General features: G+C 38.4%; 1 protein-coding gene across 1 annotated transcript in view; it reads right to left on the reverse strand.

Moving 5' to 3' along the window:
* Positions 1-16,160, reverse strand: part of GABRB2 (gamma-aminobutyric acid type A receptor subunit beta2) — a 491,244-nt gene that overhangs the window by 9,809 nt on the left and 465,275 nt on the right. The window contains exons 6-7 of the mRNA XM_069763784.1: positions 9,234-9,371; positions 3,439-3,591 (exon numbers count right to left, since the gene is read on the reverse strand). Of these exons, the coding sequence (XP_069619885.1) occupies positions 3,439-3,591; positions 9,234-9,371 (291 nt within the window). The remainder of the gene's footprint in view (positions 1-3,438; positions 3,592-9,233; positions 9,372-16,160) is intronic.

Consider the following 16,160-nt stretch of genomic DNA (forward strand, 5'->3'; position numbering starts at 1 on the left):
TTGAACATAATTTTCGAGCATGCCAAAGATACTCGGTTAGCACACGAGCACGCTTGGGTAACACCTTATCGAAGCACGCTTGCTCATCACTAGTCATAATGACTCGGATCCACCATTAACCCCTTCCCGCCGCGGCCCTTTTTCGGTTTTGCGTTTTCGTTTTTCGCTCCCCTCCTTCCCAGAGCCATAACTTTTTTATTTTTCCATCAAAAGGGTCATATGAGGGCTTCTTTTTTGCGGGACGAGTTGTACTTTTGAATTGCTCCATTGGTTTTACCATGTCTTGCACTAGAAAATGGTAAAAAAATTCCAAGTGCGGTGAAATTGCAAAAAAAGTGCAATTCCACACTTGTTTTTTGATTGGCTTTTTTGCTAGCTTCACTAAATGCTAAAACTGACTGGCCATTATGATTCTCCAGGTCATTACGAGTTCATAGACACCTAACATGTCTGGTTATTTTTTATCTAAGCGCCATTTTACGATACCCGTAGCGTCTCCATTTTTCGTGATCTGGGGTCAGGTGAGGGCTTATTTTTTGCGTGCCGAGCTGATGTTTTTAATGATACCACTTTTGTGCAGATACATTCTTTTGATCGCCCGTTATTGCATTTTAATGCAATGTCACGGCGACCAAAAAAACGTAATTCTGGCGTTTCTAATTTTTTTTCGCTACGCCATTTAGCGATCACGTTAATGATTTTTTTTTGATAGATCGAGTGATTCTGAACGCGGCGATACCAAATATGTGTAGGTTTTATTTATTTATTTTTTTTATTTTGGATGGGGCGAAAGGGGGTGATTTAAACATTTATGTTTTTTTATTTTTTTCATATATTTAAAAACTTTTTTTTAACGTGTGCCATGCTTCAATAGCCTCCATGGGAGGCTAGAAGCTGGCACAACTCGATTGGCTCTGCTACATAGCAGCGATCATCAGATCCCTGCTATGTACTGTAACTGAAATGCAGACTGCTATGAGCACCGACCACAGGGTGGCGCTCATAGCAGGCCGGCATCAGTAACCAGAGAGGTCTCAAGGACCTCTATGGTTACCATCCTGATGCATCCCCGACCCCCGATCATGTGATGGGGTCGGCGATGCGCTCACTTCCGGCCGCGCGGCGGAAGCGCCGGTTAAATGCCGCTGTCAGCATTTGACAGCATCATTTAACAGGTTAATAGCGGCGGGTGAATTGTGATTTCACCTGCCGCTATTGTGCGCACATGTCAGCTGAACAAAACAGCTGACATGTCACGACTTTGATGTGGGCTCACCGCCGGAGCCCACATCAAGGCAGGGGACCCGACATGCGCAGTAATAGTACAGCACATGTCGGGAAGGGGTTAACTATTGAGAGGTGCAATAATGTTACTAGAAAAAATCTAGCGACTTACCAGTAGATATTTCCAAAAGTAAAAAACATAATTGTTTGATACACTCTAGTGTTATAATTAACATTTTGGGGGGAACTGGAATATTTGGCAGCAAAATGCATTTTCAGAATTATTGATAGAGTTGCATGTAAAATAATGTAAATTTAACAATGTTATAATGTAAAACCAACATGTTGTACAGAAATGCGACTTCATGCCAGTTGCTATGAGAATTAAACCAATGAACATGAAAAAAGTTAGTGGGATAAAAAAATATTGACTGCACCGTTACTGTGATATGGTGATAGACCTTAAATTTCCCATCTTAAATCAAAATAGTTTTTCTCGAATTGGGCAGAAGGGGGTCCCGGATTTCCCCTTTGCTAACAAATTTTAATCACAGCAGGAAACATAGGACTATTTGTACTTCCAAGATTTAGCCCATTACTGGTTTTGACCACAGTAAAAGCGTAGTCGACTCTCAATGAGAGGTAAAACTTATGGCAATAGTTATGTCCACCGTGCTACCAAAATTGTTCTCAGATTTTTTTCTTTTTTTAATGTTAGAATTGTTAGTTTATGCACACCAAAGTCTATAACCTAATATAAGCGTCAAAAAAACGAACTTAGAAGCAATTTAACCATAAAATAACAAGATTTTATTAGGACATACATAAGTACAACATAAATGAAAATAGTAAAAAATGGGGGTAGAAAATATGCAAAAAGAGAAACCACTAAAAGAGGCAATATATTATGCTGATGTTAAATGTACAGAAAATTCACAATCAAGTATTTAAGTTAGGCATATTTATGCGCAGAAAAACAACATGGTACAATTAGCAAAGTCCAAAGTGGAACTTCTCATTGTAAAAATTATGCCCGAAAGAAATTAGTATGGGGCGCTATGCGCATAATGGTGAGCACAGGCATGTTGATAGTAATGCCTGCCAAAAAAAGGAGGCTTCAAAAGACATATGAAAAAATATACTGTAAAAGAGGCTACTCAGAAAAAAATACAAAAGAAATATAAAAAAAAAAAAAAAATAAGCTATACGTGCGTTTTGCGTATAGCTTCGTCTGAGGGGAAGACACACTTCCCCTCATACGAAGCTATATGCGAAACGCACGTCTGGCTGCTGCCACCACCTTGAGGTAATATCCCAGGCTGTTTTTCCTGCACACGCTATATTACAATTTTCTTCAAATGTGAATTAACTTATATGAAGGCTGCTATATTACTCAGATCACTGCATGTACTTTAAACCAATTGGTCTTATTTTGGTATGAGTTTGTCTCTTTTGTATTAAGGATTACATTCCTTTTCCATATAGGCTGCTATATTACTCAGATCACTGCATGCACCTTAAACCAATTGGTCTTATTTTCTGTATGAGATTGTCTCTTTTGTAATAAGGATTATATTCCTTTTTGCATTCTCGCTTTTTTTTTTTTTTTAATATTTCTTTTGTATTTTTTTCTGAGTAGCCTCTCTTACAGTATATTTTTTCATATGTCTTTTGAAGCCTCCTTTTTTTTTTGGCAGGCATTACTATCAACATGCCTGGGCTCACCATTATGCGCATAGTGCCCCATACTAATTTCTTTCGGGCATAATTTTTACAATCAGAAGTTCCACTTTGGACTTTGCTAATTGTACTATGTTGTTTTCCTGTGCATAAATATGCCTAACTTATATACTTGATTGTGAATTTTTTGTACATTTAACATCAGCATAATATATTGCCTCTTTTGGTGGTTTCTCTTTTTGCATATTTTCTACCCCCATTTTTTACTATTTTCATTTATGTTGTACTTATGTATGTCCTAATAAAATCTTGTAATTTTATGGTTAAATTGCTTCTAAGTTTGTTTTTTTGATGCTCATATTGATTTGAAGCTTTGCCATTGATCTAGGCACGTATTTTCCTTTTTGATGTATAACCTAATATACATGTCAAAAGTGGATATTAAATAGAAAACCATGAATTCTATAAAAGGATGTTCAGATGAGCACACCATATATAAAATGATAATTATTAATACTATTAACCTTTCCTTACCTAAGGCAACCCGAGCAGCAGATGCATCATAGTTGATCCAGAAAGAAACCCATGAGAGAATTGTGATCAATATTGAAGGCATGTATGTCTGCAAGATGAAATATCCAATGTTTCTCTTTAGCTTAAAACTTAGAGATAAACGAGGGTAGGAACCTGAAACGAACAAAAAAAAAAATCATGATAGCAATGAAAAAGACACTCTTAATAAAACAAATTATGCCATAATCTTTGACGGTGCAATGAGAATGAGCAGTCTTTTTGAGCAAATTTTATTCTTTTCCTAATAACAATAGTGGTTTCAATGTATCTATGAAAACCATTACTACAATGGTCCAGACGAGAATGAATAAGAGCTACAATAAGAGTTTTTGGTGAGTCAAGGTTAAGAAAAGGTCTAGAGATGTTTTTGAGGTGCAGGTGACATAAGCGGGCAAGTGATTGGATGTGAGGAGTGAATGAAAGATCTGAATCAAAGATGACACCAAGACAACGGGCGTGATGCTGGGGAGTAATGGTAGAACCACACATGGAAATAACAATATCAGGCATAGGTAACTTTGTAGAAGGGAGGAAACACAAGGAGCTCAGTTTTTGACAGTGAGCACAGTGAGAAGGGGCTGGTGATCCAGAGTGTTGAATTCTGCAGAGAGAGCCATAAGAATTAGCATGGAGTAGTGACCATTAGATTTAGCTCTTAGTAGGTCATTAGAGAGGCCAGTTCCAGTAGAGCGTGAAGAGTGGAAATCAGATTGTAAAGGGTCAAGAAGAGAGTTTTCTGAGAGATAGCAGATTAGACTGGAGTGGACCAAGCATTACAGGAATTTAGAGATGAAGGTAAGATTGTAGGCAGATTTGTAGTTAGCAGCACAGTTCTGGCCAAGGGATGTTTTTTTTCAAGTAATGGATGTATGCTGGCATGTTTAAATGAGGAGGAAAAAATCTCAGATGAGAGGGAGAGATTACATATTTTAGTTAGGTGAGTGGTGACAGCGGGAGAAAGGGACTGGAGGAGATGTGAGGAATAGGGTCACTGATGCAGGTAGTAGAGCAAGAAGATTCAAGGAGCCTGGTCACTTCTTGCTTCATTGCCAAGGAAAGACAAATTACTATGGTGTCATAATAGTTAGTCATCCGTAGTAATAATAATTGCATGCAATTGACTGTATGTATCTGTACATAGAAACCCCTATGGGGATAGAATATTAGCATGTAGTATGTACTTGCAGAAAAAATATACTTTACCCTGACACACATATTATTTCTGTTTAAATCAGATTTTGGCAAAAATATTACAGGTTAAAAATTGCACTTAAAATTATTCCACAATTGCACATTTGTGATATTTGTCTTCTCTCTCCAAAAAAAGGAAATTAGATTTATTTATTAGATACAAAAATTACCAAATGTGGGGCAAAAATTAATATTTGGTCAAGACAGGGGTGTGTTGATCTGCGACCACAACAGGGCCCCAAGGGAGTCAGGAGGCCCACTAGGACGCACACTCAGCTAACATGCAATGCAGCGCAGAGAGCCACCCTGTACAGCAATCGCTACGCATGCCACTGGCCAATCAGAGTCGGCTGCAGAAGAGAGGACACCACATGTCATGGGATTGGGAGATGACAGAAGAATAGTTTGGTTTTCTTTGTTTTGGTTTTTTTTTTTAGATGTTTTGGAAAAGAGAGCAAGGTTGGGGGACATTATTAAAAAGGGGCCAGAATCTTATTAAACTATGGAGTCAGGATGGGGAGCACTAGACAAAAGGGTCAGAATGGAGGACATTATTAAACAAGGGGGCCAGGATGGGAAACATTAGTAGATAAGAAAGTCGGGATGGGGATATTACAACATTATAAAGAAATGAGCCATGATGGTGGACATTATTAAAGAAAGGGGGCAGTAGAGGGGATATGAGTAAAGGATGGACACCATTACTACATGATGGGGACCAAGATGAGTGACATTATTAAAGGAAGAGGCCAGGATATTAGACACTATTAAACAAAGTGGCAATTTTTTTTGGTAACTATGTGGTGGCAATAAGAGGTCTGGTCATGGTGTAGCAGTATTATTTATCACAAGTATGTCGTCTTATTCGTATATTTGTCTTGGTATAGTGGATTTTGTCCAGGAACAGGATGGTGGTTATATTCAGACACTATATGGTGATAATACACTGCTCAAAAAAATAAAGGGAACACTTAAACAACAGAATATAACTCCAAGTAAATCAAACTGTCCACTTAGGAAGCTGTTGTGAAAATGGAATAGATAACAGATGGAAATTATTGGCAATTATCAAGACACACTCAATAAAGGAGAGGTTCTGCAGGTGGGGACCACAGACCACATCTCAGTACCAATGCTTTCTGGATGATGTTTTGGTCACTTTTGAATGTTGGTTGTGCTTTCACACTCATGGTAGCATGAGACGGGCTCTACAACCCACACAAGTGGCTCAGGTAGTGCAGCTCATCCAGCTATTCGATCAACCCTAATAACTACACAAATTTTGCCTGCAAGGAAAGATTACACAATTCACTTGAATACTGTATAATTTTTTAAGTTTTATCCATGTTATTTTCCAAAATGTTCTCATTAATATAATCCTTCACAATTCTGTATGTGACTTTGGCAGATAATGAGTACACTGTGAACACATTCAAGGTTGTTTCCATCTTAAAACATGAGTATAATTGGAAAATGTAATAAAGAAATATTGCTCTTTAATTGCTATTTAATTCTTATTAAAATAATGTACAATTCCACTAAATTTGATTTTTTTATTGTTTACAACTCATTGACCAGGATACATGCCACCGCTGCAATAGAGTAGCAGTGGCCAAACATGCACAGTGCTTACAAGCTATCTTCTATACAGCTTGTAAACATTGATGCTACCCAAGTTCATTGTAGTCCTGTCTTAGACAGTTTAAGTGTTACTATGTTCCTCTGGCGCTGTAGAGGCAAGGCTGCCTCTTACAGCAGCAATAGACAGCACCCAGTTCAGGCCAGTGACACAACAACATGGTGATCCAAGCTGTCAATCATGCAGGAGCGTCCACTCCCGGCAAGCAGGTGGCTGAAGAAGGATGAGCTCCTGAAAAGACAGGGTCAGAGAAACCCTTTACACCTTTCAAGTAGTTTTTTCATATTTTCTTTTTTCACTTCATTAATATCAATTTTAAAAGCTATCTTAAAAATAGTATTCCTAAGTTGCAAAGAATTATCTAGCTGTCACAACAGATGGCTTATCCTCATTAAAGCATATGCATTACTCTTAGTTTTTTTTTATTTTTTAAAGAAATTTATGGGAAAGACCTAAATTGAGGTTTCTATCCATATTTTGTCTTTTTATATTATTATATATATATATTTATTTTATATTATTATATAATCCATAACACTGGTGTTAGGAGTTGAGTTTCCTCTGCTGCACAGGGGGAATCTCGATCCGTGTCTGCTGCGGTCTCCCATTCTGCATCAGCCACAGTGGAGCCTGCTCAGCGGAGACGTCGCTCCCAGCGTCTCACTGAGACTGATACTGTGCAAAGGGTTACTACTGCCTCTCCAGGCTCTGCTATTGTACCCTGCACTGATCTGCGGTGAGCAGACTTTTCTGGGTCTAAGTCCTGCTTTGCCACACTGAGCATGCCCAGGGCAAGATCTCTCAAAGGAGATCTAGGGTCACATGCTCAGGTACTGCTGCAAATCCATTGGTCCTTCTTTGAAGGGTCCTGAACGTGCTGCAGTTATATAAGCTTCGCATGACCGCACGGCCATGCGCTAGTATACAATTGTTATCGAGTGTGTGTTGATGAGTGCAAGTCGTTCCTTAAAAAACCCATCCCTTGTGTATGACTGTTCACGTAAGGTGTATGGCTGCAATCTAGCGCCCGGCTAAACTCACAGCTTTAACATACGAAGCAGCGTCTATCTGCTGTGACCGCCAGTGCAGCGCCGTGCGCCACTAGAACGCTTACCTTACCTAAGTCTGGGTGGTTAGTGGCGTCCGTTAGTGTGGAACAGCATGCACTTCTGTGCATAATAGTTACCTCTGATACCCCAATTGTGGTGGCGATCGCAAGAGGTCTACACTAACTCTAATCCTGTGTCCTGGGATAGAGTTCTGTGGTTCCTTGCTTGCGCTCTCTGTGCGGTACCGCGACCCTGTGACTTAACAGGGATCGCTTCCTTCACACAGGGTGAAGTTAACCCGTGTGTGTAATCACATTGTACCGCCATATAGTGCCGCCATTCACTTAGCAGCTGGTTCTTTCCTGCACGGTGGATCCTGGGTGGTGAACGCACCAATCTTACTTAATAAATATATTCGGTGCGTTCCGCCAACCCTAACAACTGGTCTACAAAAAAAAAAAATTTCTGGCATGGACTTTAAGAACGGTTTTAGACTAATTTGAGGGTGCTGAATTCAAATCTGATCTTATAATTTCTCTATCACATCACGTTTTTGTGCTATAGGTATACAGCCCATTTTCAAGAATTCCATGATAAATATAAGTAGTGTATGAAAAGTGCCGGTTTATACGGTTCACTAAGGTAAATTTAGTTTTCATTTAGTCTCCCAATAAATATGAGAATATCTTTGTTTTCTTTGAACATGCATAATTCCCATTTGTTATGATAACACCCTTGTTTTCTGTGCTACTGGGACAGTAGAGCTACAGCAGAGCATTGGGTGAAAACTGAATGGCCTCAGCCACAGTTTGGCATCTGGCGATAAGAATGTCATCCATGATCCTCTGGTGGATAGGAAGGACATTGTCTTTCCTCCCTTACACATAAAACTTGGATTGATGAAGCAGTTCGTCAAAGCTCTCAATCACAGTGGAGAATGCTTTAACTATATATGTTCAACTTTTCCTGGTCTTAGTGAAGAGAAGAAAAAGGCAGGAATATTTGATGGACCTCAAATAAGAAAACTTATGAGAGACCCAAATTGTATCACAGCAATGAATGAGACAGAAGAAAGAGCTTGGAATGCATTTTGTAATGTGGTGCAAAATGTTCTATGGAATAAGAAAGCAGACAACTATGAAGAGACTGTGGAAGAGCTACTAATGAGTCTGCGAAATCTTGGATGTAGAATGAGCATCAAGATTCACTATTTACACAGCCATTTGGACTTTTTTCCAGAGAACCTTGGGGATGTGAGCGAGGAACAAGGGGAGCGTTTTCATCAGGACATTAAAACAATGGAAGAACGGTATCAAGGCCAGTGGGACTCACATATGATGGCTGACTATTGCTGGAGCTTGATGAGAGACAACCCAGAAGCTGTACATCACAGATCAGCCAAGAAAAGAAAGTTCAAATAACTGCCATTTGTCATTCATCTGTGTGCCATATATATGCTTTTTTTATATTTTGTAGTTTAATTCTGTAAGTATATTTGATTTGCTGTACATAGACTTTGTAATCTTTGTTATTCCTTGATTAAAAATATACAATGTAGTATCAAAAATCATGTGTTATTATCATAAAACATTAGATTAGAGTAATTTTCATCAAAAATTGAAAATCCCGAAATCCTGATGTGATAGCCAAAAACGGAGTTCATATTCGTAATCAGCATCCAAAATTGACTTAAAATATGTTTTAAAACCTTTTGCCAGAAAAATTGCGTTGACCAGTGTAATACAGAAGAAATGTTTGATTACTGTAAATATCAGGTTAGAAAACATAGTTCTTCTTAAATTAGTCATTTTCCTTGTTCTCCTTTTCAATTTAGAAGTATAAATGACAATATATAGTAACTGAAAAAGATGATATACCTGTAGAGAAAACAACATTTTTTGAGAGGAGTTTGTAGTCTACAATGGAAAATTGTGGCAATTCAATTCTATCAACACCTGTGACAGCATGGTTGCCTCCTCGCCAGTAAAACTCGATATCATCAGTGGTGTAGCCATCTGAAATATATATATATAAAAAAAATTATCATAAAGTTAAAATATACAATGTTACTAACAATAATACTCGACAACATGCAAAATTGAAAAAAAAAATTAGCCTAGAATTTCGAGTAGAAAAAAATCAATCATTTTGACTTTATTCTTGTACAGTAAATTCTGATAATACATATTTAATTTTACCTGCCAAATAAATTTTTTACATAAATCCTGATTTACCAGGCACAACATAAAAAAACTGAATAGATATCCAAGTATATCCATAATTCTCTCTAGCCTCAGGGAATTTCAGAAACAACTACATTTTTTCTTAATGGCTAATATGTTTAAAACGGATTGCCCAATTCCTAAAATACAATTTCAATAAAGATGTACCATGCTTTATATGTGATAAAAACAAACTTATCATTACAATGTGATTTTCAAGATGTTCTCATCTTCAGGAATCAGCCTTGGTACCTATTTTGACAACTCCACCTCCTGCCCTGTGCTCAATGTCAGACAAGAGTTAAGTGGGTAAACTGGGCAATTGCCAAGGATGCCCTTTCAGGAGTCTTCACTGAGACCCTACATAGCTGCAGGTCTAACTAACTTTAAACATTAGAAATTGCACTGATAATACCAGTCCCATAAAGCATGGAGTATGTGTTTGTATCATGCAGTGTTTGAAATCTGTGGAAAAGGAGCACCGTTCCAGTTAGCTCTATTTTTCTTTGCAAGGGAAGGTGTGAACATGTAGAGGTTTGTCCTTTTTACTCAATATTTCTAATAATCACTATTTTTTTAGAACCTTGGCGATTGGTGGAGCAGCTTAATATACATTTTTTTGCAAAAAAACGTATTAACTAAATACCCTGTATTTTTTTTCATTTTTTGACTAGCACTTGCTCATTTACTGTGACTTTTTTACAACAGAGTATTTTTGACCTCGCTGTGCTCTTTTTGTGTCTTCAAGTTTCTTGGTGGTGTGAACAGGTTTCTACAGACTTGTTCACTGTGCAAGTAGCCCATGTGTTTTTGGTTCTATAATTGTTCTCTTGTTTCTACAAGACTGGGGAGTCCACCACTCCTCTGTGGGCCATTTGCACTAAAGCTGTTCCATCCTGCATGTCCACATGGATATTTTCTCTCTGAACCCTGCTTATACAGGTACTATACAGATGATCAGGTTTTTAAATACATCAGATAGGGAATATATACATTAGATAGGACTGCTCTATTATGGGTATACCTTGGCGATTGGTGGAGCAGCTTAATATACATTTTTTTGCAAAAAAACGTATTAACTAAATACCCTGTATTTTTTTTTCATTTTTTGACTAGCACTTGCTCATTTACTGTGACTTCTTTACAACAGAGTATTTTTGACCTCGCTGTGCTCTTTTTGTGTAATCACTATTTTTTTAAATACATTGACAAATGGAAGCAAAATGTTCGTCTGTTGGGAAATTGGATAATTTACGCATGAGCAAAAATATTCATTATTGGCACCACATTGGCCTATGTTAAAAGAGCATGCGCTGCCAATAACATGATTATTAAGCCTGTCAGAACCTGTCAGCTCAAATAGGTTACATCAGGCAGACTGGGTGGTAGTCACCCTAGCTAGCAGATCTATGAGGAGCTTTTTTTTTAAAACCGGTACAAGTATCTTGAGTTACTATGGGACCCCCTGAGTTGGCCATAAGAATGAGTATGAGACAGGGATTGCTAAACAAAGCCGGATCACAATCTGATGGGTGACAAAACAAAGAACAATATCAGTAGACACAACTATAATCAGGAAAGTGATGGAGTCAAATACAAGGTGGTCAATGAAAGCAAAATCAGCCTGAGGTCAGAGTCTGACCTCAGGCTAATTTTGCTTTCATTGACCACCTTGTATTTGACTCCATCAAAAGGGATTATACAGGGTGGGCCATTTATGTGGATACACCTAATTAAAATGGGAATGGTTGGTGATATCAACTTCCTGTTTGTGGCACATTAGTATATGGGAGGGGAGAAACTTTTCAAGATGGGTGGTGACCATGATGGCCATTTTGAAACTGGCCATTTTGGATCCAACTTTATTTTTTTCAATGGGAAGAGGGTCATGTGACACATCAAACTTATTGAGAATTTCACAAGAAAAACAATGGTGTGCTTGGCTTTAACGTAACTTTATTCTTTCATGAGTTATTTTCAAGTCTATGATCTTTTATAGAATGTGTTCAAAGTGCTGCCCATTGTGCTGGATTGTCTTGACACACTGATAGCAACACCACAGAAGAAATGCTAGCACAGGCTTCCAGTATGACCAACTATTCCCATTTTATTTAGGTGTATCCATATTAGTGGCCCACCCTGTAGAACAAAAGAATTCCGGGTCACAAGATACTCTCAGGATAACAACAGGAAAAACTGAATACAAAAGAAAATCAAGCAATAACTGCCAACTCTCTGCAGCATGCTAGGAGATTAAATAGGGAGTGGTACTGACACATTGGCCATATCGGATTACTTCTGCTGAGATGCTGGTAAGCCTGGCGAAACAGAATCCTAGCCCCTTCTCCAACACCAGCCCTGCCCACAAGGTAAACATGGCAGCACTTAATGGCACAGGCAGAAGTTTTTGGAGCAGGTCTCGTTAGGAATGTAAACATGGGACTGTATGGGGCAAAACAATGGTAATAGCAGTCATTCTGTTACACCATTGTTCATTAGATTGTGTTAATAAGCGCTGGACAGATATATATATGGCTGAATACTTGTTCAACACTCATAACAGTTGGAAATTGTTTTTGTAAGTCCACTTTGTCTAAATTTGGCCCTCCAGTCTTCACCAATGCCGTTTGTGAAAAGGGTTGTCTAGCTCATTTTAATAGTGAATGCAGCCCTGTAAACTGGTAAACTTATTAATGCTGATTTTTAAAGTTATTTTATAGACTTTTTAGGGAATACTGTCAGATGGCACGTTTGTTGCAGAGATATAGTTGACTGAAAATCAGTTGGATTAAAATAATTAGAGAGGTTTTGATGAATTTATGTAAGCCCTAATCTATTGAGTCAAAAATGTCCATAACAAATCTGACACATAGCATAGGGTATGTGCCCTTATATGACCACTATCACTTCACACAAATTTGCATATATGAATACTAAAAACAAATACAAGAAACTATGTAATATATGGTATCAGAGGAATATGCTTCTTTCTCCCCTTATGAGCAACGTCTTCACTTCCTCCCTACTTTCTAAACTCTGTAAAACAGCTAAAACCTGTCTTGGCCAGAGAGGTGTTAGATTACAGCAGCTTACTGAACTCTACAGAAAGAGAAGGGAGAAGGAGGGAGTAGCAGAATGGGAAGCAGAGTGACAGAGAGAGGCACAGACAGACCATGCTGTAACTTTTCAGTAATGATTATATTTCTTCCTACTGTTGGACTCCTAGCTAAACTGATCAGCACTGCTATATAATGTTCTCCTTGGTAATTCTACCTCTTTGCTTGTGTTCAGTGACACATCACAGCAGCAAGCTTCTACCCACTAGCTCAGAGACAACTGTAAATTACAGAAGGAAACTATGGTGGAAATTCACGACATCTGTCATATAATGACGGGAAATCGTGTTATATTGATTAACCCTATATGAGCAGGTAAATAGCATTAAAATATTGGTAGACTGCCTTACATTGCACATTCACACAGCACAGCAGGGTGTCAACTAAACTGCCGAGAAGTTATTACAGCTGTTCTCTCTGTGTAGTGACTGTAATCAATCAAGGCACAATGGCTGAACCTGAGCGGTTACAGGGAGGATATAATTACATTTTCTCCAAGTAGCTGCTTTTACAGCGAACAGGATTTAATGCTACTTACCTTCTGATTAACCCTATATCGGTGGGAAATATCATTTTTGGACAAGACAGGTTCAATTTAAATTCATCTGAAATCACCGGTACTCTTTATTGTAAATTAAAGTAATTATAGCTTATGAGATTAGATAAAAATGGTTTTCTTTTATTTTATTTTAGCATAAACTGTGGGTAGCTCACAGAATAAAAAAAACAGCTCACCCGGACTCTAGAAGTGTTGAAGTACGGATCTCACAGGATTAAAATGTAGAAAATCGATAAAGAAAATAATCCAGCTCATAAAAAAAAAACTTCATTTAGACGTAAATTTAAAAATATTCAAAAACACGATTATCAGAAGCAACGCGTTTCAAACGGAAGCTGCGTGCTTTCTGAAAGCTGACAGAGCATTGCAGCTCAGTCTTTTTCAAGAGGGCATTTTTTTCCAAACTAACGCATTTGAGTCTCAGCAAAAATAAATTAGGTGTGTTCCTTGTTACATGTACATTTGGATGTTAGCTTACACTTCACGGGTTTATACACAAAATTGAATATATCATAAATAACTATTGATAAAATAAAATTAGACATAAAACAGATTTCTATGAATATGTCGTAACATAGGTTTAGTAAATGATCATTTTCATGGCCACTCCAATATTCCTATGAATAAAATTAAGTTAGTAGATATTTTCTGCATTACATGAGGAGAATAGCTATTAAATAGAGCAATTGTTCTTCATAATAAATGTGAAGCCACTATTACAATTTACAAAAAAGACCGAGCATCCAGCCTAAAATTGGGTCAGGTTAGTTCTGCATAATTTGCAATGCAGTGTACTATTTGCCAAGGCTAACAGCTCTTCCTGGCATGTATACATTTAATTTTCAGGTTTCAGTTGTGTTAATAAGAAAAAGCTTGTTGACTAAAAATCGGTAGCACTCGCACACTTATTTGATTTCAGCTTTGTCTTAAGACTGGTATGATGTGCACCATTGCATTTACAATTCACGCTGCGTTTTAGAACGATGAAATCTAAATGGAAAGTAGTTTTGCATCTGGCTTGTTCTGACACTTCAAATCTGTGAATCAGTAAAGCTTTATAGCTTGCTGTTTAACACGAAGCAAATCAGATAATATGACCAGGCTTGTCTACCAATATCTCACATTGTATAGTAGACCTTTCTGAATTAGAGACAGTGCCTTTTTAAGAATATTAACCCATATGACAGCATGCAATAGTGCAGTGATATTTTAATAACAGATTAAAGGGAATATGCCAGTAGATTTTTGCTATGTAATCTGAAGACAGCAGGAGGTAGGGGTTACAATACATATTTCAGCAATACCTGCCTTGACAAGCTTTGGTGATTTTGCTTGCTTGCAATGATTGTTTTAGCATCAGGAGTCTATCATTGCTGGGACACAGCAGTGTGTGCATGATAGTCTGACACGCCCCCTCCTGTGATAAGTACCTCACTGTCTATGAACATTGTATATAAAGATCCTGGTGTGGGCGGGGTTATCTTCCTCAGCTCTGCTGTACGGCTAAGTCTAAAACCTATGATTGTGTCAGAACGGCATTCGTAATTAAATCTCCCATTTGAATTAATACAGTAATTATATCCTATTAAATGGAAAAGTTTCTATATACCAGGATTTTACTATTGATAACCTATCCTTCAGTGATAAAATACTAGAATACTGGGAATTTGACTCCAGACTGGGGAACTCTAAATATTATGGCTTCTTCAATTTAAAATGACTGTTCCTAGCACTGAAAATCCATGGCTTAAGTGAATGGGACTGAGATGCAAAACTTTGCACAACCACGTCAAAATATAAAGAGACCTACTTGGCATAGAATGAAGAGGTGCCCTGCTGCTGCCCCTTTACACGCTGACCAAAGTCATGAGACAGTAGTTCATGTGAAAGAACAAACATTTGTTCTGAGCACCTATCTTTCCATATGATACATAAACAATAAAATTCACATGATCACTGTTGCTGACATGTACTAGTTAAAGGGAATCTGTGACCATAATATTTGCTTATAAGCTAAGGCCACCGGCATTAGGGGCTTATTTACAGCATTCTGTAATGCTGCACATAAGCCCCCACTGTAACATGAAAGATAAGAAAAACAAGTTAAATTATACTCACCCAGGGGCGGTCCGGTCCGATGGGCGTTGCGGTGTAGGTCCAGGGCCTCCCATCTTCAAACGATGACGTCCTCTTCTTTGCTTCATGCCGTAGCTCCGGCGCAGGCGTACTTTATCTGCCCTATTGAGGGCAGAGCAAAGTACTGCAGTGTGCAAGCGCCGGGAAAGGTCAGAGAGGCCCGGCGCCAGCACACTGCAGTACTTTGCTCTGCCCTCAACAGGGCAGATAAAGTATGCCTCAACAGGATCCGTGGCATGAAGCAAAGAAGAGGACATCATCGTATGAAGATGGGAGGTGCTGGACCTGCACCGCGAGGCCCATCAGACCAGACCGCACCATGACCGCCCCTGGGTGAGTATAATTTAACTTGTTTTTCTTATCTTTCAGGTTACATCAGGGACTTATCTACAGCATTACAGAATGCTGTAGATAGGCCCCTGATGCCGGTGCCTGCAGCTTATAGGCGAATTTTGGGGTGACAGATTCCCTTCCTCATTGCTCAGGTTGCTGTAGAGAGCTTTAACTTATCTCTCTGATCACTATTTTGCTAATGTTCTAGTCACTTAGGTCGACATATTCAAGCGGGCAACCAGCAAAGCCAAGCCAGCCACTGTCAGGCTTTAGTACTTTGAGTCTCTCCATATTTACTATTAAGCCAGTGACTCTTTCTCTTTTCTGTTTTAACAGTCTTGCTTCATACTTGTGACTCAAAGATCAGGTACTTCTTTTGATCATGGGATACTCTTATCTGGCATTCGGAGCCAAACAATACTTATATGATCCATTCTG

Source organism: Ranitomeya imitator, chromosome 4 (genome assembly GCF_032444005.1).
Source record: "Ranitomeya imitator isolate aRanImi1 chromosome 4, aRanImi1.pri, whole genome shotgun sequence".
In the NCBI taxonomy this organism is placed as follows: Eukaryota; Metazoa; Chordata; class Amphibia; order Anura; family Dendrobatidae; genus Ranitomeya; species Ranitomeya imitator.